Source organism: Electrona antarctica, assembly GCF_951216825.1.
Source record: "Electrona antarctica genome assembly, chromosome: 12".
Lineage (NCBI taxonomy): Eukaryota > Metazoa > Chordata > Actinopteri > Myctophiformes > Myctophidae > Electrona > Electrona antarctica.
The window spans coordinates 32293187-32317304 of record NC_136793.1 but is presented as its reverse complement, the minus strand read 5'-3'; the positions used below and the strand labels follow the sequence as shown (position 1 = coordinate 32317304).

At 41.8% G+C, this 24118-nt stretch overlaps 2 protein-coding genes across 5 annotated transcripts; one reads left to right on the top strand and one right to left on the bottom strand.

The window, feature by feature from the left end:
* Positions 1 to 2752: 2752 nt before the first annotated feature.
* LOC306933465 (tRNA (32-2'-O)-methyltransferase regulator THADA) lies at positions 2753 to 16159 on the bottom strand. Of its 3 annotated transcripts, XM_079515701.1 has the most exons (31): positions 15909 to 16159; positions 15621 to 15801; positions 15445 to 15531; positions 15339 to 15363; positions 15084 to 15232; positions 14583 to 14705; positions 14016 to 14136; positions 13499 to 13644; positions 13309 to 13393; positions 13069 to 13205; positions 12781 to 12978; positions 11919 to 12648; positions 11688 to 11840; positions 11484 to 11593; positions 11237 to 11397; positions 10970 to 11142; positions 10675 to 10845; positions 9590 to 9732; positions 9323 to 9460; positions 9128 to 9232; positions 8824 to 9024; positions 8528 to 8678; positions 8137 to 8386; positions 7378 to 7614; positions 6024 to 6234; positions 5345 to 5533; positions 4391 to 4641; positions 4106 to 4276; positions 3753 to 4019; positions 3460 to 3662; positions 2753 to 3071 (listed from the first exon to the last, which is right to left on the bottom strand). In XM_079515701.1, the coding sequence occupies exons 1-31, from the start codon at positions 16019 to 16021 to the stop codon at positions 2824 to 2826; spliced, it is 5628 nt and encodes a 1875-aa protein (XP_079371827.1). In that variant the 5' UTR covers positions 16022 to 16159; the 3' UTR covers positions 2753 to 2823. The 3 variants fall into 3 exon arrangements, with proteins under 3 accessions (XP_079371827.1, XP_079371829.1, XP_079371828.1); XM_079515703.1 differs by lacking the exon at positions 12781 to 12978 and having other exon boundaries at positions 11919 to 12048; XM_079515702.1 differs by lacking the exons at positions 2753 to 3071; positions 3460 to 3662 and having other exon boundaries at positions 3825 to 3988.
* A 299-nt stretch (positions 16160 to 16458) lies between these two features.
* tctn2 (tectonic family member 2) lies at positions 16459 to 24078 on the top strand. Of its 2 annotated transcripts, XM_079515763.1 has the most exons (18): positions 16459 to 16676; positions 16895 to 17011; positions 17417 to 17487; positions 18128 to 18329; positions 18448 to 18548; positions 18654 to 18853; positions 19641 to 19761; positions 20010 to 20166; positions 20887 to 20970; positions 21074 to 21193; positions 21302 to 21376; positions 22010 to 22108; positions 22239 to 22356; positions 22438 to 22541; positions 22709 to 22856; positions 22983 to 23126; positions 23253 to 23341; positions 23443 to 24078. In XM_079515763.1, exons 1-18 carry the CDS (start codon positions 16583 to 16585, stop codon positions 23562 to 23564), a joined length of 2166 nt encoding a protein of 721 aa, XP_079371889.1. In that variant the 5' UTR covers positions 16459 to 16582; the 3' UTR covers positions 23565 to 24078. The 2 variants fall into 2 exon arrangements, with proteins under 2 accessions (XP_079371889.1, XP_079371890.1); XM_079515764.1 differs by lacking the exon at positions 20887 to 20970.
* The last annotated feature ends 40 nt before the right edge of the window (positions 24079 to 24118 follow it).

Sequence of the window (24118 nt, the reverse complement as noted above, 5' to 3'; positions counted from 1 at the left end):
GATACAGATAGATATGCACCCCTTAGCTCGGTCGTTCACCCATATGAAAATCCCTGGCAGGACTATGGAGTATAATTGCCTGTAGTGGATGTGGATGCCTGGACCATCCTAGCCAGGGCCATCCAGTATGGTCAAAGGAAAGAAGCCACCTGTGACCTGTCATTCTGGACTGACCAATAGGAGCAGGCAGTGCAACCAGTAGCACATGACTCAGTCTGTCAACATTCACTCTCCCATGTCCCTTTTCAAATAGGCCTTCCCTGGCTGCTTTCAGGCCATTACTAGAACAAACACATAGCCTACAACTCTGGCACTCTCTGTCCCATTCCATAATGGCTTATGTTCTGTCTGAACAAGGCAGAATGAATTAATCCATGAATGGTATTGTGAAGTACAAAAGATGGGCAGCTTTGCCACTACCTGCATTTGTCATCCCTTATTCTCTGCTGTGTATTTTGAACATGGCGGTGTGGGGGGAAAAGATAATATAATTTGTTACATGATAACTTTCAGGGTAGTATTGTCTTAAACTGTAAAAACAATATGGTACGTAATGCAGGGTGCTTCTGAATGTACTGTATGTAAGGTACAGTACAGAGCATCCTGACTGATGCATCACATGGGATGGGAACTCATGTATTGACCTCAAAGGCAAGGCAATGCAAAGTGTCAACAGACAGCTGAGCACATCAGTGGATGTGAACTTCCCTCCCTCCAAGACCTTTATGAGGAATGCAGTGTCAGCAAAGCTTGCAGAATCAAAGATCGTATAGTTACGCCAACCACAGATTGTTTCAGTTGATGCCACATGGAAAATGGCTCCGTAAGGCCACTGGCAGTAAATTGTCAAAGGGTTTTTGCTCCTACACAACCAGGCACCTGAATGAGCCTGAATGAGCCGAGAGTAAAGAAAAATACATTTTGGAAATACCCCACCCCCAACGTCCCCCCCCCAGCCAGAAATCAGTTTTATGTATTTTCATACATTTGATATATTTTATCCCAAAAAGGCAGCTATACCGGTAATTCTCTTTGATTTGTTGCGATACATCAGTGGAAAGGCACATTCTTTATGCCCAATATGATGTGTGCAGTGTGCACACACAAATGCATCTGCACGTCCACATCCACCTTATAAAAGCTTGAGGCGATTACGTGGCCTTAGTGCCATGGTTAATTATTTCATTAACCACACACAGGCTTTCTGAAAGAGAGGCTGTAACATTTGAGTCCCACTAGGATACAGCAGCAAAAGCTTTTACCAGGCCAGATGGTCATGCTTTTCAGCTTCATACATACACAGCCTAAACAGACTCCATTTTATTCCCTTTGCAGATCTTCCAAAGTAGAAGAAAACGGCAACATAAAATGCTGTCGGTGTATGCAATGCACATATACTTTTTTGCACTATTTGAGTGGTGCAACCACTCCTATAGACAGCTATGTGTGTGGCTGGGTCTGTCCCTGTGTCCGAGCACGAAAATAGCGTTATAGCGTTTGTTCACCACCAAGTGTCACTGTTGCACAGCCTAACACAGACACACACAGGGCAGGGAGGCTTGTACAGCACAGTACAGTACAGTACAGCACCACTCACTTCAGACTGGTCTGATTTTTTATTATGTGTGGTTGCCCTAACAGGGCTAGTAACCATACTAGTAATTGTTGCCCAACTTTATTATTCTTTATAGTTACAGATAATGCTGCTGCATTGTCTGAAGGAAAACATTCTTATGTACTGTACCTGTACACAAGATGTAACAATAAAGGACAACCTTGAACATAGCCTACATGTGATTCGTAATGAGACTATAAGGAACAAATGGTAAAAGCATGCTTCTACTAAATTACTAAATAACCTTGTTATTTCGGTGAACAAATTGTCAAGGACAAGTCGCAAAAAATATCCAGTTTTCCCTTTTTTACGTAATTTCAAAGAAACCTCCACTATGTTAACACATTTGAGAAACAAATATAAATCCAGTGAACCTGTAATAAAAATGACAGTGACAAACAAGCATGTTTTTCTACATTTCTTTGGGAGGCATTGGGATAACAAAATAAAATAAATGAGTGTGATAAACTTTCTGTTCCCTCGTATTAAAGGTTTGCCTGATGCTAATGGGTGCACTTCTCAAACAAAATAACTGTTTGGGACATTATGATGAGGTCAGCCTTCTGTAGTGGGTGGTCTGTTGCAGAGCAACCACCAGCTTGCCATCATGGCCAGTCAATCATCTTCAGCCTTTATGCAGTTGGAAAATGGACACTTATCCAAGCAGAATACCTCTAATGGATCATTACAGTAAACCGTAACATTCCCTAGTGGGCACCAAGCCGCTCATCTCTCCAGCGGCTGTTGCATTGCATCAATATATTTTTCTGAACTGTTATTGGTGGTGATTGTGCAGATGAAACTCAGTAAGACTTGGCAAAGAGAGAGATATATATATATATGTTCTCTTATACTTGAGTATTGTGATAAAACAGAGCCTTTCAGATCAGTACACTGTATAGTACAGCTCTCATATAACCTTGTCCCCAACTCTGCATACATAGCTTGTACTAGTGACATATGTGGTAACAGGTAATGTGATCATGCATTCAGCTGTCTACAGTCAGTGGTCTCTTACATAAGTCATCTATGTCCAGAGCTACTGTACTGCAGAATCAGCAGCTGTACAGATTCATGACCCATTCTGGTTGTTATAGATTCCATAGGCTTTCCTGGAACATCCAGACACATCTGATATCAACATGAACAGCTTTATTCATTGAGCACTGAGCATACAAAAATGGAATGGAGGCACATACTCCATTTCCTTAAACTGGCAAGTCTCGAGCCACAGCAGCAGTAAAGACATCAGAAAACTGGACCCCATTCTGATCGAGCCGATTTAAAATATCTTGCACATTTGTCTGTAGGGTCAAAGGGTCACAAAGGTATCGTACATCATCAGAAATATCCAACAGCCTGAGAAGGAAAGCAGCCCTGGTCAAGACGCCACATAGGGTGCCATGGAAATTAGAATCCACAAGAAGTGCCAGCCATGCCGGGCTCAGGGTCTCACCTACAGAGAATAAAGAACATGTACTGTGTATCATAGCTGCTTATAGACCGATTATGATTTCCATTTGCATATTAATATCTACAGTATAAAAAAGGACCATACCAGTGGTTTGGCATGTTTAGCACATAGGCTACGTCTCACTGTAAATAAGACATTATTGCTGACTATTTTTCAAAGCATACTAGCGTTTGTAAAAAAGAAAGAAAAGGAAAAATATAATGGTGACAGAATTGTCACTATTCTGTCTCAAGCAAGTCTTTGCAAGTTGATTTTCAGACCGTACTGAGACAAACTAGAAAATTGCCCTCATATCACATATATATGTCTCTTGGTGATTTTATTGGGTTTTATATAGGGTTTAAGTGGTTAAATTAAGGCATTTCTTTACCTGGTTCAAAGTCTTTGCAGACTGCAAGGTTCTCTAGGATCTGCGTAACATTTTCCTCTGCCCACAATCTGAGGCTCTCTGCCAAGGCAGCAGACTGACTGTATTTGTTTGCAATCTGCAGCAGGTAAGGAAGCAGACATGCAGACAACACGGAGGGCTCTGCAAACATATTGGCTTGATCTTGCTCATACAGACTGGCACACCTGTTGAAAAATAACAATTAAGCAATATAAGAAGAATCTGACATAATATGAATGTTGTCTAAAGGAGAGTACAGACTGGATGTAACTCACCCCATCTCATTGGCTTCTTTCAAAACAGTTCCAAGGTTAGGCTCAGGCAGATGACAAAGCAGCACCTCCAATGTCCCAGGACTATCCCAGTATTTGTCCACTAGCAGATCCAACAAGAAGGGCACTGCCTGATTAACCTGCATGAGGTATATGTTTCTCTGGCCTGCTCCTCTTCTGGCATGGTAGAGCATGGAAGTGAAACAAGCTGCCTTCATCCTTACCTGCTGGCTCTCATCCTGCAACAGGCAAATGGCTGTGTTGATCAACCTGCACAATACAAAATAGACATTTATCCCTCAAAGGATGCAGCACAGAGATCATGAGATCTAAGACACGGTTTTACACCTCAGTACCTGGTGTTGATAGCTAGGAATGTGTGGTTCTCTGTCAGGGCTCGTGTCATTAAAGGAGCTCCAGCCAGACACAGAGCCTGAGCACAAGCCATCCTGAGAGCTTCGGGAGCTGCTGGGTCCCGGTGGACCTCCAACATGCTGCACAAGCGCTGGAACATGGAAATCTGAAGGCTGATGTACGTACAGATAAGAAAGAAATTAGGAAGGTGGAGTTGATTGTCTCAAAGTAATTTGTTTCCACACAGAAGTAGGAAACAATGACATACATAAAATGGAGAGGCCAACCTCTGGGAAAGCAGCAGGCTGGTAGCACAAAGGACACAGGACAGGAACTCTGGTCCACCCTTCTGGTCTTCCAAGTAACCGAGCAACAACTCCAGGCATTCCAGCAGGATGGGCCCATCCAACACAGTTGACATAGAAGAATGTTGGGGTAAGACGGACTGACATGCAGAGGTCATCACTGCTACCAGGGCTGCTAGGTAGGTCCTACGGTACTCCACACTGTGACCCAACAGTGCCTCCCTCAGGTTGAGCTGGGCAGAGAGAACACATCACTGACCATGGACATTGTATCCATAAATTATGACTGCAATTGATTAGGGGGAACATCTGAAAGATAAGGGTATATTCACCCACAGGGCACAACCAGATTATCTCATGGTTGAATAACAATACAGCACTTTCAAAAGCAATGTTATAACAAGTGCAAAATGTATGTCAGTTCTTAGTTCTATATCCTCACAGGCTCACGCTATTATAACAGAATGAGCACTGTATGTTTTCTGAAATGTCAATCTGGGCAACATGCAGTATATCTTTCTAAAACAGGTATCTTCTGATAAAGGGTGACTAATACTAGTGGAATTTAAAGCCAAAAACAAAAGGTGATAGCTAAAAAGGCATTCATTACACAATGCAGAGAATGCTGCAGTTTGCTTGTACAAGTGAGCCAATGAGAACTTTATGACACAGCACAGAAAGAAAGACCTTAACTGTGTAGGTTCAAGTATTCAAAATGATAGAATATAATAGCTCATACACACACATTTCTTGCGGAAGGGGAAAATAAGATCTCCAGGCTGATTTAACTCAAATAGCATTATATTCAAGCCTATCTTTGCGTCCTTAATTTCCTTATAGTGTTCTAGCAAAGTCATGTTGTGCTGAAAGCTGTTGGACGGGTTTTGAAAACAGGCTTTTGCAGTAACCTATTTGACAGACGGAATCATGTCTTACCTGCAGTACTCTCTGGATCACCTGTTGCAAACTAGCCTCTTGTAAGTCACACCCATCCATCACATAAGTGACCAGTGTGAACTTCAAATCAGGGCTTGCTGTAGAAAAACCTTCCCATATTTGACATGCCTGCATTATGTCTGCACACAAAAAGTGAATGGCTTTTTGATGGAACGACGATGACCCAACCTGTAGGGTTGACATAAGGGGTTTATCAAAATCTGTGGTTTGTTCAAAATCTGTGGTGTGTGTGTGTGTGTGTGTGTGTGTGTGTGTGTGTGTGTGTGTGTGTGTGTGTGTGTCCAGGTGCCACCCAATTACCCATTGTGTGCATTTGGAAATATGCCCCAAGGAATGAATCCAGGGTGCGCCGCAGAATGAAAATTCATAGCACTGACTGACAAAACAACAATGTAGTACTCACAAATGCACACTGTTGCCACATGTTGCCTTTGTGTATTTATCTTTTAATCTCGCAAGACTGTCATGTAATGATTTGTCTGAACATGGAAAAAGTATTTTATAAAGATTAATGCTAGTCCATTGCATGTGTGCATTCGCGCACACGTGCGCCTGTGTGTACGCATGCAATCAACAAAGTCTGGCACACCACTGAATCTGTGGTTTGTGTGTGCGTGCGTGCGTGCGTGTGTGATGAAGAGAGTATAGCAAAGTATACCTGAAGTCTATGCTGTGGTGTATGTAGCTCACGCTGAAGTGTGTCACTGATCTTGTGCAGGAAGGCCTCAGAGCAGTATCTTCTCAGTGAGTGTGCTACTCCAAGGTAGGCCTCTCTCACTATGGGACAGTGCTGAGCCCCAGTCGACAGCCACAACAAGGCTTCCACTCTGCTTACCACCTCACACAGATCAGCTGAAGCGGCCCTACAACTAATGACACAGCGTTTGATGGATTATTTTTTTAATGAATCTGCCATTCAACAACACATAGTCAACATGTGCCATTTTATCATGCCACCATGGTCTGAAATCAAGTCATGTCATGTCAGATTGTTAAAGTCGGAGCCTCGTGCTCTGTTAGTAGCAGCCATTTCTGATAGCGCTGTCTTTGTTTTGTAAGCCCTGAGTATTTTCCTCTCTTGGAGAAAATGTTTTGGCTAAAATACCACCTGAAAGCTGCAGTATGGTTGTTTCCTGATATCGGCTTTGAGATAAAGAGATGTTATGGAGGAAGATGTCATGAGAAACCTCACATCCAGTGGGGGTGCTGTTATTATTGTAAGCCAAGCCATGGTACTGTAGGCTATATGTTGTTTTTTTTCCCACTGTACAGTATATGTTTGGTTTTTTACTTTTTTGCCTCCTCTATGACGATTTCCTGTTTTTGGCTATATAGAGTATATTTGTACGTCTCTAATTGTTATGATGAATTGAACATGGTAGGCCCTATTGTAAACAAATCTAATACTGTATGGTGTCGTCCACAGTTAACAGTTTTGTATTGAGTTGTGCTTGAAATGTACTGTAATTCTCCAATCTGTTAATAAATTCATCAATCAATCAATGGTACGTGGCCATGGTGACGGGTTTCTGATAATACTGCTATAAAACTGTCATTCAACTTCTCCTTTGTTGGGGAGAACTTTGTGAATGCTTTTGTAACCTGTACTGTCTGTGGATGTGGACCTCATCTGATCTCCCCAATACAGCGAAATATTTTCTATACATACTGACTGGTTGGTGTGTAATTTATTTAGCTTATCAGTCTCTATTGTACTGGGTTACAGTAGGTTTTTTAATCAAATTGGTCCTTTAAGACAATTCTTTTGTATAAATAACTTTCAAAGTGTTTACCACAGCCAGGTGTTGATGACCATGCATGCTACAAATTACAATTTAGGCATTTAGCAGACGCTCTTAATCCAGAGCGATTTACAATAAGCAAGAACAGAAAGCATGGTAAAGTAGTTATCATGAAACATGCGTAAGCTAAGAACGTAACAGTGGAATATCTATATAATGAAACTATACATGTAAACTATACATACTATACCATTTCGAATGTGTTCTTACCTGTCTGTGCTTAGAGCTCTGTCTAGAATGGCTTTGATCTGTAATAGCTGTCCATGGAGTCGGTTGTGACTAGAGGTTTTCTGGGAGCGGAGCAGCTCAGCTGTCAATTGGAGGATGCTGTTCATGTATTCTGACGGAGGAGTCATGGCAACCAAGGCCTTGGAGGACATCACTCTGACACTATAGATGGGGCTGGCAGCCAAATGGAGTAAAGGAGCCAGGAAGTCTGACAGAGCTCTGGGAAAGAAAGACCAGACGAGCGAATCAGTCTGGAACCCAGACTAGGGGAGACGAGTTGTACTATGTTGGTTATTAACCCATGAGACAGTGAGGAGACAAGGTGCAACAGCTGATTAGATTTATATTAAGATAAATTAAGACCTACCTTGCCTAATTAAAAAATCACACCCGTGTGAACTGAGTGGTGTAATATAGCCTGTCTGACGTAATGAAATCATGTCTGACGTAATGAAATCACACCCGGGTGAACAGGGTGAACATAGCAACCATGCTCATTTTTTCTACACAGACTAACAAAGCCAGTTGTAGGAGTGGTTTACACCACTCAAAAATCATGTCTGACGTAATGAAATCACACCCGGGTGAACAGGGTGAACATAGCAACCATGCTCATTTTTTCTGCACTAACAAAGCCAGTTGTAGGAGTGGTTTACACCACTCAAAAATATATACAGAAGAGTAAACTAAAGGATGATCTAGCCAGCGCAAGTTACATAATGATGTGCAAACAACAATCACCCTGTTATGTCTGGGATGCCAGGCTGGAGTTTGGCTAATAATGTGAGGACAGGGTAGAGGGAAGGGTGGATGTATAGCCTGGCCTCCCCGGATGGTCCCTGGAGGTCTTGTGCTGCCCCCTTTAGCTCTTGCAGAAGGAAGGGCTGCAGTCCAGGGTAGTGGATGAAGAAGGCAGGGGGAGACATGGCATGCAGCGTAGAGCCTTCCTCACCCCCAGGCTGCTGGCCAACCATTCGTGAGCACAGAGAACCTATAATCAAGTGAGTTCGAACATCAGAATCTGACTAGAAAGTAAAAAGGGTGGGTACATCAAATAAAAACATGTTTATCGTATTGGAAACTGTAGCTCCAACTCATGCTCCAGACACACCCAGGTTAATGAACGTCTTACTGTACAACTGTAGGGCAGCATTCCTCATCGCCCAGCAAGGAGAACTAAGCAGAGTGAGGGACAGGATGGCTATATCAGGGGCAAACTGAAGGATGGCCACTCCCAGTCCAGAGCAACGCACCAAAGCCTGCAGAGTGTGGACTGCACTCACCTAGGTACAATGGAGATTGGAGAGGATATGAGCTTGTAGTCTGTCAAACATGTGTATTTATCTATATGCGTGTCTCTCTTTGTATGTATAGGAATGTGACAATATTTATTTTTTATTTCTTATATTTCATCCATGCCATTTTTACCTGAGGCAGGTCCAGTGTTTGGTCCCAGTTCTGAGGTAGAGGAGTTCTAGCTGTCTCCAGTAAGGTGTGTATGCTGTGGGCCAGCAGGGGCCGGGATTTGCTAGCCTCCTCTGCAGACACTACACACAGGATAAGCATGGGAAGCCCTGCCGCTCGCCGTGTCACTGATGTACAGCGTGGAGACTGCAAAACATGCAGCCCCTGGAAAGTGGAAATCAGAGAGGAAGGATGAAATTAACCTGTCAAGCAGCAGTCTGAAGGGTGGATCGTTAAATAACCCATGGGGACACTTTTGACAGCTTACTTGTTTCAGCATTTGGGCTGGGATGTCCCTAAACTCCAGATTATTACTGCTCAAGAGAGAGGCACATAATTTGGTGAAGCCCACACAGCAACCTTCCACTGCCCCCTGGTGGAGAGAACCACATTTGTTGTTTTTACAGGATGAGGATGAAAAGTGATCTGTATGCCTTGGGCTGGACGAGTCCATCTTTCTTACCCAATGGCGACATTTGAGCAGAATGTCTTTGAATACTTTTGATGCCCTTTTTAGCTCCTCCACGGTTAGGAGTGACAGAGCTGTTTTGGATTCAGCAAGTATTCTCTCCACTAGAGATCCTAAAAAAAAACCTATTTCCTAGAGAAGAATAGAAAATACATTTATCTACAATATATATACAGGAAGGATTCATATCTGTGGTGTCAGATGGTGTTTCAAACTTTCAATAATCTCTATAGTTTATAATTGGCATGCATTCTATTTTACCTTGAGTGTTACCCAGCAGCAGGTTAGAACCAAGCTGTGTTCTTCAGACAGCAGAACACACTCCTCTCCACGGCTCTCTACATCCGCTTGGGCTATCAGAGAACTGATTGCATTCCCCATGTCACAGAAAGATGGGGGCACATCTGTCAAAGAATGTAGTGATTTAAGGGTACTAGTCCATACTCACATTTCCATCAAATCCACCAACTGATTTTTGCAGGCTAACCTAGTAGCTACAGGGATAAATAAGCTCTGTAACAAAGGCTTATAGTCCCATTTTGTCACAATCTCCACTTTTACACACACACACACACACACACACACACACACACACACACACACACACACACACACACACACACACACACACACACACACACACACACACACACACACACACACACACACACACACACACACACACACACACACACACACACACACACACACACGTAAGTATCTCAGGGTTTTGTTCTCGAGTGAGGGAAGCATGAAGCGTGAGATCAGCCAGAGAATCGGAGCAGCGGGAACAGTATTGCATTCACCGTTGAAGAGATAGCTGAATCAGAAGGTAAGCTTTCCTACTCATCTAGGGTCATGAAATGTGGATTATGTACCAACCAATCTGGGAACCAAGATTTGGATACCAAAAATTGCAGATACTATTGTACCAATACATGTTTTTATTTGTATTTCTTTTAGGTGGCTAACATCGTCCTTAGGGGTAGGGTGAGATGCTCAGTCATCTGTGAGGGATGCACCTCAACTGAGTCCTTTCCGTAGAAAGGACACATTTGAGGTTGTTCGGCATGTAGTAAGGACCTTCTGGTCGCCTCCCCAAGGTGGCTTTCCAGACACACCCAGCTGGGAAGAATTAACAACGCAGACCTTTAACAACCTTGAACCTTGACCGAGGCACAAGCAGAGCATATCTCCATGCTGGCCTGGGAGTGCCCCAGTCAGTTTGCTAACATGGCCATGGAAAGGGATGTCTGGGATTTTCTGCTAGACTTCAGATAAGCGGTTGAAGATGGATGGATGGGTGGATGGATGGACGGACGGACGGACGGACGCACAGACATTACCATTCTGGTCAACAGTGTTGTCCTGGGCAGTACACCCATACAGTACACCAAGTAGAAGCAGAGACGTGTTCTCCAGCAGGCCCAGTAGCTCAACGGTCAACTTAATGTCGATGACGTCACACAGAACGCCGGGCACCTCAAGCAAACACCTCTCAAGGGCACTCAAAATACCTGGAACACAATTCATAACAACAAGGTCTTACACTGTATCTTACAACAGATTAAGAATGGAAATCTGTCAGAATATGGCATGAGTGTGAAATGGCTGCCATGTGATTATGAGCTCAGGACTCACCGTGTATAGGTTTGGTCCTTGCAGCGAGCATCAGATCAGCCTTAGCAGCCAGGTAGTGCTGCGCCAGTTCATTCACAAGGTATCTGGCCATGCCAGAGGCCCTGGGGTCACTTAAACTGCTGTCATCAACATAATTACTGTTTATCCAGAGATCCTGACACTGGCCTTGAGATCTACAGATGAAAGAGTTCACAAAAGCTTAGCCCTCACTAGCACAGCAGCAGACTTTATTCTGAGAACACTGCATACGCTGGAAGTGAAGCTTACTTCTGGAGAAGCACCTTCATCATCAGGGCTCCCATCTGAGCCTCCTGTACCCGAGGACTACAGAGGAGCTGCTTGGTTCGCCTGAACAACACAGGGGTGATGTCATCTGAAAAACTGAGTGGGAAGAATCTCAACAGCAACCCTGCAGAGAGCTCTCGGATCTGGAAAAGATTAAAACGTTTAAAAGTTATCATTCCATACATCTGTTTTTTGATTCTAAACATGGATTGTGAAGCACTAGTAGTACCTCATTGGTTGAATCTTCTAAACAGCCAATGAGGACCAACTGTTTTGATCTGCAGAAGAAGTTCCACAGTCCTCTTTGCCTGGCCCAATTAATAAGAGTTGCCATGTTCACTGCAAAAACAGTTTCATGAAAAAGCCATCATATTAAAGCCACACTAGTAATGTATGATACACCTGGCTTTTCCATTCCGGCTCTTAAACGAACCTGGAGGCTGCCCCTTCTTTTTTTCTGGACTCCACGTGTCTGTACAGGTTTCCAGAACTGCAGAAAGCAGCAGCAATACAGTCTTCTTCCTCTGATAACTGTGTCCTGGTGCCAGATAGGAATATGGGAGCTGGCCCAACCAATCCACAAATCCTAAACAAAATAAGAATTCTCCATCAACCTGTCCCAAAGAACAGCTTTATTATGTAAGTACGTTTTTATTTCTCTCACCAACTCCCTGGCTCAGTAACAGCTCTGCTTCCTTGGCAAGGCTGGTATCTCCATTGTTTTGGCCCCTTGGTCCTTTGATATTGGCCAGGCAGCAGTCTCTGATACGAACCAGGAACCTCTTTACTCGTGCCTGTAAATGTTGCCGGAAAGGTGAGGATTCACAATTCATATTTTGAGTAATAAATGACTTCATCAGGGACAGCTCCTCTGAAGTTGGTGCATCCTTTGTCTTTGATGAACAACACAGGACATTGAGGGCAGCAAGACGGACTTTGTCATCTGCAGTCCCGAGAGCCAACTGGAGGGTCACCAGGGCTGAGTCACCTTGGAGTGCCAAATGTGAAACACCACATGTGGCCCGGTAGGAACTCATGATGCAGGCCCAGGCATGGAGGTGGCCTGGGGTGGCCGGCTCTAAAAAGGCCAAAAGAGGTTCTGCAGCAGAAGGGAACACTCGTAAGGTGCAGGGTAATATGTTGCTTGAGCTGTTGTTCTGAAGAAGGGTCACCTCAGAGGTCAAAGCCTCAAGAAGGGTAGACCTCCAACGCAATGCCCACTGATTGGCAAGATACAGCTCAGTGGGTGGGGAATCCTTTGGTGGGGCATCACACAATTCCCTCCTCTGCTGCTGGATCAGGCATTTGTAAAGCTCAGAGGCACATGGTGACAGATGATTGGTGGAGAGGCACTTCAGGAGATGATTGGGAATTTCAGTATATCTATCCAGCACCTGTGTTGTTGAGGAGACGTGAGTCAAAGTCAGCATTGTTGCATCTGAATTTCCCAAAATGAAATAAAGGTCTATCTTGTCCTTCTATTGGTCATTCTGTCTACATTGTAGTAAAATAACTATTTAACTCACCATGTCAGTACCCAAGTATGGGAGTAGAGCACAAAGAGGCGAATATTTGGCTTTTGCCTCCCAAGGGAGTTTGATTACACGTTGAAGTAGAGCAGAATAAAGACTTTTCTTTTCGTCTCCAAATCGTTGACAGTCCATCTCATAGATCTCCAACAAAAGACAAAAGGCACAGTGCACAAACTCTTGCACCCCATCCACCTGCCATAAAATAGCTCAATTTAATAATGATGATTTTACCACAGGACATTTTTTTATTTAGAGCAATCTAACAAAGTCATTCACACTCACTGGGCTCTCTGCATTATCCCAGATAACTTTAACTAGCTCCGATTGTAGACTGCAGTCTTCAGCTAGTAGGCGAACACCTGTCATGTCCAGGATGTCAGCCAGACTCTCTTTCACTTTCTTCAACCATAGTATCAATGCTGTAATGACAACAGTCCTAACAGTTCATTTTTAAATGTACAGTATACAATTATGTGCAGTGCACATGACTAAATCAACTGTACATATATATTATATTCTCACCTTCAAAGACATAGTAGTGACAGCCCGACTTCTCCTCACACAGAGCAGAGATGAGAGGAAACAAACCTCCCAGGAGTAAACACAACTGGAATAGAAACATTTTTTTTTTATTCCATTGATGAAGGGACGCGCAAGAGACAAAACGTCAAGAATGCTATACTTGGAAACAGTTTGAATGATTTGGATATACCTCTGTAGTGTCCACACGGGAACTGAGCAGTATCTGGCCCCGGCTGCAGGTCAATAGCCCCCTACTCACAGCTAGCCTGTCTACTCCATCTTGCCCAATAGAGTTGCACTGCACACAAAGCTCACCAACAGTTAGCATCCAAGGACCTAACAGATGCATTATATATCAATATATCAGGTTCATGAATCATCACATTGGTCTATCTCAGCAGATTCATTTTCAAAGAACCTTTTACAGTATTGTCTTCCCTTTGGGCACTTATAGAACAGGGATGACACAAACTCAATGCATTTCTTTCCCCAAAATGTATTTGCCCAGATGTAATATTCTACAATACGTTCAGAATACTTAAAAAAGAAGAAGAAAAAAAAGAATGATACTCAACCTTACTCAAAATAATATCCAATACAATTTGCATGAACTTAGTTTCCATGGATGTAGTAAATGGAGCACTACATGGAGCACTACATCTCAAAACGTCACTGATTTTCATGTAAACAGGCTGATAGTTTTGTACCTAAACGAGAGACTTGCAGCAGACTCCAAGCTGCCTCTCCTCCAGCTGCACTGTCTGGTGCCGTGTTGATCAGCATGGCCACAGCGGTACCTGCCAACAGCCGCGTGTCCCTATTGGAGCACTGCAATGCGAACGCAGAGAACAGAAGAAGAAATCTAATAAGGCAACAGTCGATACTTCAAGTTAACCCATGAGACCAGATTCTACAAATGTCTTCTTAAATCCTATTCTATAGGAAACCTAGGTTTCTATATCAGTGGTCAAACTTTTTCATGTCAAGAAACCGTAGAATTATATGTAGTTGGCCCTCGACCTCTATCTCAAAATATGTTGTTCCAGGGACCATCAAGAAGCAAAGATTTGAGTTAAAAACGTTCACTGGGAAAGAATATTATATTCAAAGATTTGCACACGTTTTCATTGTTTTTCAAAAATACCAGATCTACAAGCTTGTGATTGTATGAGCTTGTATATCTGCTAATTCTCAATAGAAGTATAACATAATGGTTAAAAGTGGTTAAAAGCTGAAGTGACATGGATGAGTTCCAGGTCTGGCTTAAGACAGACCTTTCCCAGGATTATGTCCATGAGGGCCAGCAGGATACTCTGGACTGCTGGACTCCCCTGTTCCTTTACCCACACCAGAGGAGCTACCTCACCAGGCAAGAGCTGAAACACCTGCAAACAAACCTATGGAGATCACAGGTTTCACATCAGTAACAACAATCACCTGTGATAAATACTCTACTCAGTCACTTGTGGTTCTCAAACCTTTTCATGTCAAGGACCCCCAAATGAATATGTATTTGACCATGTTACCCCATCTGACAATATTTTGTGCCAAGGACCCCCATACAAGATTTCTTGGCAACAGCAGAGCTACAAGCTCACAATGCAGCTATTTTCAAATAGACAATGTACAGTATATAGGGTTAAAGAGGTTGAACTGATTTTTGTACTATATTAACTACTTTTGCTGGGTACCCCATCGAACCCCCTCAAGGACCCCTGGGGTTCCCGGACACCACTTTGAGAACCACTGACATACAGTTGCTGTGTATTAACTACCTTAACTGCAGCATAGCACATGGGTCCATTTCTCAATGCTTCCTCTTGTAGTATAACAGGGAACAGCTCAGCCAGCTTTTTTAACAAGGAGGGGCAGATCTCTCGCCACACAGTACGGCCAATAGTGCTGTCCTCCAGGAACATGCAGGCTGAAAATGTTAAATCATGTAGTTGTAAAGTTAATTATGAATGCAATTATATTTACAAACAGCAATATTATACATAACATAATCATCATCATAAACCTATACCAACCTCTCTGCAGATCCTCAATTGATATCTGAAAAGAACATGGTGAAAGTTAACGCCAATGCAATGATGAATAGATTTGACAAACAAGGATCAACTGAATATTCGGTACCTGATCAATGTGGACTATGGAGTGCAAACAGATATGGGTTTCTTTAAAAACTAGTTGGTGATCCACCTTAGCCAGATGTTGCAACATCTGCAAAAAGAAATGGAGACTCGATCATTAAGATGCACTTTGTTGACTAAGCTACACAACAAATCTACATTCTAGAATCTAAGCCTGACCTGGTCCAGTTTACGACTGGCTGTAGAGATGTTAATCATTTGTAATTGCATGGAGATGAGGAGCTTCACTAGAAGCAGCAGGTGACTCTTATCCAAAGAATGTAGCTCTGCCTCTGGTATCTTTCTCAACAGCTGAGTGGCCTCCTCCAAACATCTCTCCTTGCATCTCTTCACACCACTCCTGTTAAACGTTAAGCATGTCACATTCATTCGCGCCTTTATAAATTGACAGCCCTCGCCAGGATATGATATTGGCCTGTGCCCAGCTGTAAATATTGTATACCCCACCTGGAACATTCACCAAGTTTAATGACAAGGAGTTCGAGGGTTTTGCTGACATCTGTGGCTGTTGTGATTATGCCGTCTTGCAGACTCGCCATCAGATCTTCAGTCGACAACATCTTTCCCTTTAAATTCCAAATAGCCTGGCTGTTGTTACTGTACAGTCACAGTGTACACGTTTACAAAAGTAATGGTACCTCGAGTCGTTCTTCGCAGAACTCGTGTGACCAAATCTTCTATTCTTCTACTACGTGAAACCGGTCATATAACTAGAACAACAGGGAGTGCTGCCATCTTGTGGCATTGTGGTCGTGTGCGTACTGCGTAGCCTAGGAAATACCGTAGCCTCAGTAGCAGAGTAGCAGACAGTGTGAACTTGTGAACAAATCAATTTGGCATTTTATGAGTCAATAGAGACGTGGAATATGATATGAAATGAAATGTGAAGGTCAAGTAAGTGTTTTACCATGTTGTAGTGTAGGCTATACGGCGTATACCATGTGTAGTACAACCCCAATCCAGCTGGTGTCTCTATTTATCTTTAGACTGTCAGCGTGTTTCTTATGGGTCCAAGAGAACAAGCATTCCTCTAGATTGTGATTGGTTCAGGATTCGTTGCCAAGACATCCCAAACAAGTTTACAAATAGGCTATGGCGGCTCCCTGATTTGAAATGAACAAATGGCTAAAGCATACTGTTCTCCTAACACTTATTTTCGTTGTATGTGCGTTTTAGTGTTGTTTTTCTTCTTCTCGCATACGGAAAGTACCCTCGGTAAGGCCTAATTTTATACTTTTTCAAATGAATGCCAAAAAGCTTAGACGACGCGTTAGCCAGCTTGCGAATGTGATAATCCTTCTTGTCTTTAACACATTTCGATCGATACAAATCTATACAAACATTGCAATAATTAAAGTGAACTTATTAAATATCGTTGCCTACTATGTATTCTATGCAATCAATGACATGTGCTTACAAATTGTATTCAACAGTTTTTCAGCCTTCTTATCTAATTGCTACTGGATCCACGATCACAACATTCTTGCTCGGAAACGCGTCGCAGGACATATCTCTGAAGCTTAGGACTACATCGCCATCCAATACCACAGGTAGATAACGCACCCATAGTCTAGAGAAATTGGTGCCTCTCATCTAGATGGTGTATATTATGTTATATCATGTAAAAAAAAAAAAAAAACATACATTACTTACATGGGACATTGGGAATACATAATGTATGTAAGAACACAGGCATTATTTCTCTCTTCTTTCTAAAAGAAGAAATACAAAATACAAAAGGGTTATCACACATCACACATTTTGATGAATTGAACGAAATGGTGGACCCTGTTGTAAACAAGTGTAATGCTTAATTGGGTCGTCCACTCACAGTTAACAGCCTTTGTATTGAGTTTGTGCTTGAAATGTACTGTAATTCTGCAAACTGTTAATACAATTTTCAATCAATCAATCAAGATGTCAGTTGATTTGCTGAGTTTAGCTACAATTTACAGGAAACCTTTCACCACCATCATGTGTAGAGGAGACAACGCAGTGGAATGTCACAATGGAACAGGTGGGAAAGGTAAGAAGCATTCATTATAATTAAAGTGGTTAAATATTATAATCAAAGTGGTTAAAAAAAAGGAAAAAAATGATTTGTTTTAAAAGTTAAAGATCTATATGTTCTATACATTTCTAAAAGTTCTGTGTGTGGCATATATAACGCCAGTTTTCTACCTCTGGTCTGCTTTGAGGCAGGATTCCAGAGAAGAAGGGAAGATATAACCTCATTGTCAGCTCTGTAGCAGTTTAATATAATAATAATAATAATAATAATATATGGTATATTTATTTTGCATTCACAGTTAAATGAGGCATCTGCTTTTAACCCATCCTAAGTAACAGGGGCAATGGGTGGTACAGGGGCAGCGCCTCCGGCAGCAGTTTGTCTTTCAGCTTATACTTTTTAATGTTCCGTTTCAAAATGTGTCTGCTCATTTTATTTTGTTAAATTACTTGCAATTTCACTTTTTTATTCTGTATCCTGTATGAGTTCTCTCTCCTGATAGGATACAATTGGTATCCTTTACTAGAGAGCTGGAGAGACAAGGAGACGACTGTTATTGAACAAACACTTTTGCTATTGTTATATCAACTTTTATATACAGTACTCAAGTGAGTTTCCTAATGCTGCCATCTTTGTCTCCTCTTTGGGGCCTCAGACCATAGCACGGGTCCATCTCAGATTGAACCGAAGTCTGGATTTGTGTGGTGATAATGAGACCGATTCAGACTGCTGTCCCAAACCACTTTGTGTTTTGGAGACTCTTCAGTTGTCTGCCTGTCGTGGAGGCACACCTCAGGCCTTACTACTCATCCAGGTCAAGATCTATTCCCTTTTGCTTCCCTCTGGCCCTCTGTCTGGTAAGTCCAATACATTTTGGTTCAGTTTACACTGAACTTTAATAATTGTAATAATTTAGTGCCTAAAGGTTATGTCTAGCTAACAATGCTAAACCAAAAATGGCACTCTTTATTTCAGATAAGAAAACAGTAATACCCAATCAAGTGTACCATCCGCTGGGCTCCTGTCCCTGTGACCTTACTCCCACAGCATGTGATACACACTGTTGTTGTGACACGGTATTTGACTTCCACATAATTACATATTCTGAAATAATAGCTAAAAACATGTTTGGACCGTTTACATTGTATTTGTTCATGTTATCTTTGAATTTGCCTTCACAGGACTGCTCCCTTGATGATTTGAAGCTATTTGAATCCCACTGTTTCTCTGGGCCGTTTGGTGGGAACATATCTCCTACTCCAGACTATCAGTGCTATGCACAATCAGCTGAAAACTCCCCTGATTGGTTTCCATTTCTATGTGTTAACTCCCCACCTGAAAACAATCCATACCTTGGACTTTTTTATCAGGGCGAAACTATGTAAGAGACAAATGTAACAATATTAATCCATTGTATGACTTGATTATATACATTTAATAATGTAATAACATGTAATAAATGTGTTTTGATTGATTAAGTTATTTCTTGACAAATCACATGTACAATTAGTACACAATTGTCAAAAGGATAAACACAACAAAGCTCAGGATCTTATTTGTGTCACAAACCTTGTAGAAGTAATTAATCACTAGAGGTGACATTCCTGATTTACCTTGGAGATAACTTTGAGTGCCATCATTTCTCCAGATAGCTCATTATCTGGTGTGCAGCCTAAATTCTTGTTTTAACTTGGCATTTGACCAAAAGTGCATGGACTCTGTTTTGCCTTGGAGAAGTGACAGCTTGTTGTCTGCCAACCATACACAGATATTAAAAAGTATTTTTTTAGTCACATGCTGGTTTCACACCATTATTGTATAATAAAAAGAAAATGGGTCTGAGATCATAATACTCAATACTACAATGTAGGGGTGGCGGTGGCTCAGGGGTAGAGTGGCTGGATCGCAACCGCAAGGCTGCCAGTTCGAACCCGGGCTCCCCCAGAGTTGGTGTCGAAGCAAGTGTCCTTGAGCAAGACACTGAACCCCTAATTGCTCCTGATGCGCTGGTTGGTGCCTTGCATGGTTTCTGCCGCCATCGGTGTATGAATGTGTGTGTGAATGGGTGAATGTAATGCACAATCTATGTAAAGCGCCTTGGATGAAGGCGCTATATAAATGCACCATTTTGATTTACTAATACCTGTATGAAAATGTACCATATTCAGCACACCAAACCCTGGGCCCTCCTTCCAAGCATCTGTGTTGTCAGCACCAATTTCCACTGATGACTATCGCCAAGGAAGTCCTATTTTCACCTTAAAGGATCAATACTTCACTATACCTCAGGTTAGTTTTTATTTTATTGTATTTTTATTTGATGGTTTATGAAATCCACATTCCTACAAGGTGTGTGTGTGTGTGTGTGTGTGTGTGTGTGTGTGTGTGTGTGTGTGTGTGTGTGTGTGTGTGTGTGTGTGTGTGTGTGTGTGTGTGTGTGTGTGTGTGTGTGTGTGTGTGTGTGTGTGTGTGTGTGTGTGTGTGTGTGTGTGTGTGTGTGTGTGTGTGTGTGTGTGTGTGTGTGTGTGTGTCCACAGCATTCTCTCCTAGGTCAGTGTACAGACAATGCTCCTGTGGCATTCTTGAAAAACTTCCAAGAAAACTGTGTGACCCTTCTCCGCTCCTGCCCATATCAACCTCCTTTACAGACTACGGCAACTGATTTGAGGGTTCAAGTGAAGGATGGTCAAGGAGGTACAGTATGTTTTTATTTGGTAATCATAATTGTATATTTCTTTCTTTGACAATTTAAAAATAAGGCCACGTACACAATGTGATCATGATTTAAAACAGTTTTTTTGTATATTTTGTTAATGATTATGTGTACTTTTGTAGTTCTATGTACTATAGCCTTTTGGATAGCATTCCAGCTAGCGCCTCCTTGTACAGTGTGTAGACTGGCTGAAGGCCAGTTGCATTATTTAGTCAACAGCCATCTATTTGAATGGATTAGATGCTAGGGGAGATTTACGCTATTTTTGCACGAGCAAAGTATAAAACTGGCTTCAAGTGGTTAATCAGACCAATCGATTATTAAAAAATCTATTGGAATTAGTTAACATTCATTGATATAAACTTTATATCAATGAATGTTAACTAATTCCAATAGATTTTTTTCAAAATCAAAAATCAAAACACGCTTCAAGATTATTTGATTAATGGAAAAGTAATCTACAGAATAATAAAGAAAATTATCAATTGTTGGCCTAGTAAGGAGAAGTGCAATTTCTGAGGTTTTTCTGTATGTACATGTGACTTTTTCACAGTCACATATTAAACATTACGGATATTAAATGCAGAGTAGGAACCCATGGTTTCATGCGGTTATGATGTGCAATGATTGCACCATTTGCAATCATTCACATTCTGCTATTTACAATCAAGTCCCTAATATTTTAGTGGAATATATTTCAGGTGTGGTTACAGTGGACATGGTGGATGAAGTTGCTGGTGACCTTAGTCACTATGTCTTGAGCACAGACCCTACTGCTCCCACAAGTATGGATATTTCCCTAAATCAGAAACAATCCCTAAGATTGTTTCTGATTTATTTTATTTTCCCCAAAACATTCTGTCATTACATAACTTGTTGCTGATGAAGAGATGTACTTTTGTGAGAATGTGACCGTGGCATTGGATTACAAACTCTTCTGGCGCGGAAACAGCCTTATGAATATCACGCTAACACGCACTGTTGGGAATTTCGCCTTCAATGATAGTAGTAAGGGTCTCCAACTAATTTTTGCCAACTTATTATAACATTAAAACATTATAGTGTTATGTTTGATGAATACTGACCTAATTTGTTGTACTCTTGTCTTTTCAACAGTGCATTTGACTACACGGTACTCTTCTGTGTTTCTGAACGGAGAATTTACAGGCCAGCAAAATTCAGGGAACCCAGGTTAGTGCAAGTTAAGAATCCATACTGCATCTATGCACACACAGGTTTGGCAGTAGTTTATTTCCCACCACTAAACTCAATGTGTCTTGCATTGGTGGGGTGCCGCCGCCGGTATGTTCATCTTAGCTTATCTATTCAGTATTTAAGTCCGACGTAATATTTTGTACCAGTGTCCATGACAAAGAAAATATATGATGTGGAGACAATAAAGACTATTATTATCATTATTATTGAAGGTGGTAACAGTCCATTTGCTCAGTACAATATTTCGGGGGCATATTTAGAATGTGTGCAGGCTTGAGTATGTTGAATCTAGTTTGCAATTAATGAGGATTTAGTTGGCGATAGTATTCCGTGTGGGGCAGACGGCCTGTCACAGCCAGATTTGGGAGAGCAGCAGCTTTGTTGTTGCGAGGAAAGCGGTAAAATTAGACTTTCGTGGTTGTTTTCGTCTCAGATTTAGTCCGACTGCATCACAGTAGCCTATAGCTCTATGGGGACACAAAAGCGACACAAAAGTAGGACCTGGAAGTATCTCTGGAGGGGGCGCTCATGTCACGGCTAAAATACTGAATTTGTTTTCCACTGGTTTACTGGCAAATATTTTATATATAATATATCTATATATTTCAGGGTATCAGGTGGAAAGGCCTGTTATTGGAGGATTTGTGGACACTTCAGAGAACAATACAGGATTCATAGAGAGAACATCAATCAATATTTGGAAGCCAGGTAATATTTTTTTCTTCCATCTAAGAAGACAGTAAAATATTGGCATTGCTGCAGCAATAACATCATGAAATAATGTATATGTTGTGGTGTTATGTATAAACTTAAACTTATCAATTACATTTTTCAACAGTAAGTGGTGGGCTCTGTTACACTGCTGAGATTAGGCCAGTTCTGTATGGGGAGAACTCAACAGCAGGATGTCTGCTACCGGTCAGCCTACAGAATATGACTCAATGTAACATTCTGAGGTGAGTCACTGAGTCTGAGCTCAAGTTTGATGTATGCCATCATTATTTGTGTGTAAAATGTCATATTTTTGTCTCTTTTAGAGAGAATGTTGCCTCTCTCCAGGGTGCTCTGGTTACAGCCACACATGTGGCAAAGAGTGGAGACCCAGATTCCCTAAGCCTGGCAGACTGGGCAAACATTACCTGTAAGTACATCATTATTACTTATGGTATAAACAAATACGTTTAAAATGGCTATTATCTCACACTTGGGGGTCAGGGTGGAGTTTCCCATCCCCCGGATGTGACAGAAGACTAAAATGCGTCTCAGTATCTAATCATGCCTTTCTGAATACCTCACTACACATTCTAGTTGTAACACTGAACTCAAGCAATCCTGTGGAAGACTCCACAAGTTCATGCTCTGGGATTCCGTCGCATTTGCACATCCATGTGAGCAGTGTTGTCACAGGGGTGATAGATGGTATTCATCAAAAGGAGATCCACAGCCTTCAAGTCAGGTATACTGTAATGCTCATTAATCTATATGCCCTCTCCTCAAACAGATACAAATGGTTAAGACTATAAGGATTAATGAGTCATTAGATGGGTGAAAGATTATGTCTCTATAAGTGGCTCTTTTACAGTTACAGTGAGTCTACTTGGAGAATGGAGTGTGGAGGAGGTGACTCCTCTCCATGCATGAACCAAATGGAGACTCAGTCATTCCCGGTCACCTCCTCAATCACCTTCACTGACATCCCCATCAACATTGGACCACCGAAAACAAGGTGCCCTCTCAAATGATACAAAGTTAGCAATAAAGCTTAATATAATAGTTACATTGAATTGTGTAAATTTCCCCTTGAGCTGTCTGATGGTGATATTGCCCCCTTTGACCCCTCGTTTTTTCCTAGGTTTCAAATCAACTTCACTGAGTATGATTGTGACCGAAATGATGTGTGCTGGCCTGAGCTAGCGTTCCCCATCACCAGATATTATACAGGTGAGACTTTGATATGTCCCACAGAGGCTGTGTTGAATTGGTGTTCCAAATAGCATAATGGCAGTAGCATTACTGATTTATCTGTTCTTTTCCTCTTTCAGGGGAGCCATATTCCCAGTCACTGGCCAAGGGTCTCATAGTAGTGTTCTTCTTCATTGCTGCCTCATTTCTTGGAAATCCATGGAGACAAATCCGACAGGCGTGGAACAATTCCTCTCACTGAAACATACAAGTTCTAATTAATTAAAGACCTAAGTGGATTGATAATGTGGTGGACCCACTGTAGAGCTTATTTATTTGACATACTGTAGGTCCTCCTGATCAAGATGAGAGACAGGCAGTGGTGGAAAAAGTATTCATGATTTTTACTTAAGTAATAGTATTCATTGTGCAATATAGAATTACCCTGTTGCAAGTAAAAGTCCAGAATTCAAAATGTACTTGAGTAAAAGTACAGAAATATTGGCATCAAAATGTACTTAAAGTACCAAAAGTACTCATTTGCAGAATGGTCCATTTCAAGTTTTCAAATGTACACAAATCTTTTGAAAATATCCGATCTAGGCCTGGGCTGTGGCTCAGCGGTCCAGGCACCTTGGCCGGTAGCCTGAGTCTGGCAGTGTGCTGCAGGTCGACTCCCGATCCTGACTGCCTTTACTGCATGTCACCCCCCCCCATCTCTCTTCCCATTTCCTGTCAGTCTACTGTCTGTCCCTCTATAAAAAATATAAAATAAAGGCGATCTACAAGCTCACAATGTGTTGCTTGTGAAAATGT

Bases quoted from the DNA above. Each gene is read 5' to 3' on its own strand.
- LOC306933465 (XM_079515701.1), bottom strand. From the start codon at position 16,021: ATGTTGTCGACTGAAGATCTGATGGCGAGTCTGCAAGACGGCATAATC. The intron at 12,979-13,068 runs GTGAGTGTGAAT...ATTTTATGGCAG, and splicing joins GGGATAATGCAGAGAGCCCA to GTGGATGGGGTGCAAGAGTT. The intron at 5,534-6,023 runs GTATACTTTGCT...TCAACCCTACAG, and splicing joins CACCACAGCATAGACTTCAG to GTTGGGTCATCGTCGTTCCA.
- tctn2 (XM_079515763.1), top strand. From the start codon at position 16,583: ATGGCTAAAGCATACTGTTCTCCTAACACTTATTTTCGTTGTATGTGC. The intron at 17,488-18,127 runs GTAAGAAGCATT...TTGGGGCCTCAG, and splicing joins CAATGGAACAGGTGGGAAAG to ACCATAGCACGGGTCCATCT. The intron at 20,971-21,073 runs GTATGGATATTT...TTGCTGATGAAG, and splicing joins AGACCCTACTGCTCCCACAA to AGATGTACTTTTGTGAGAAT.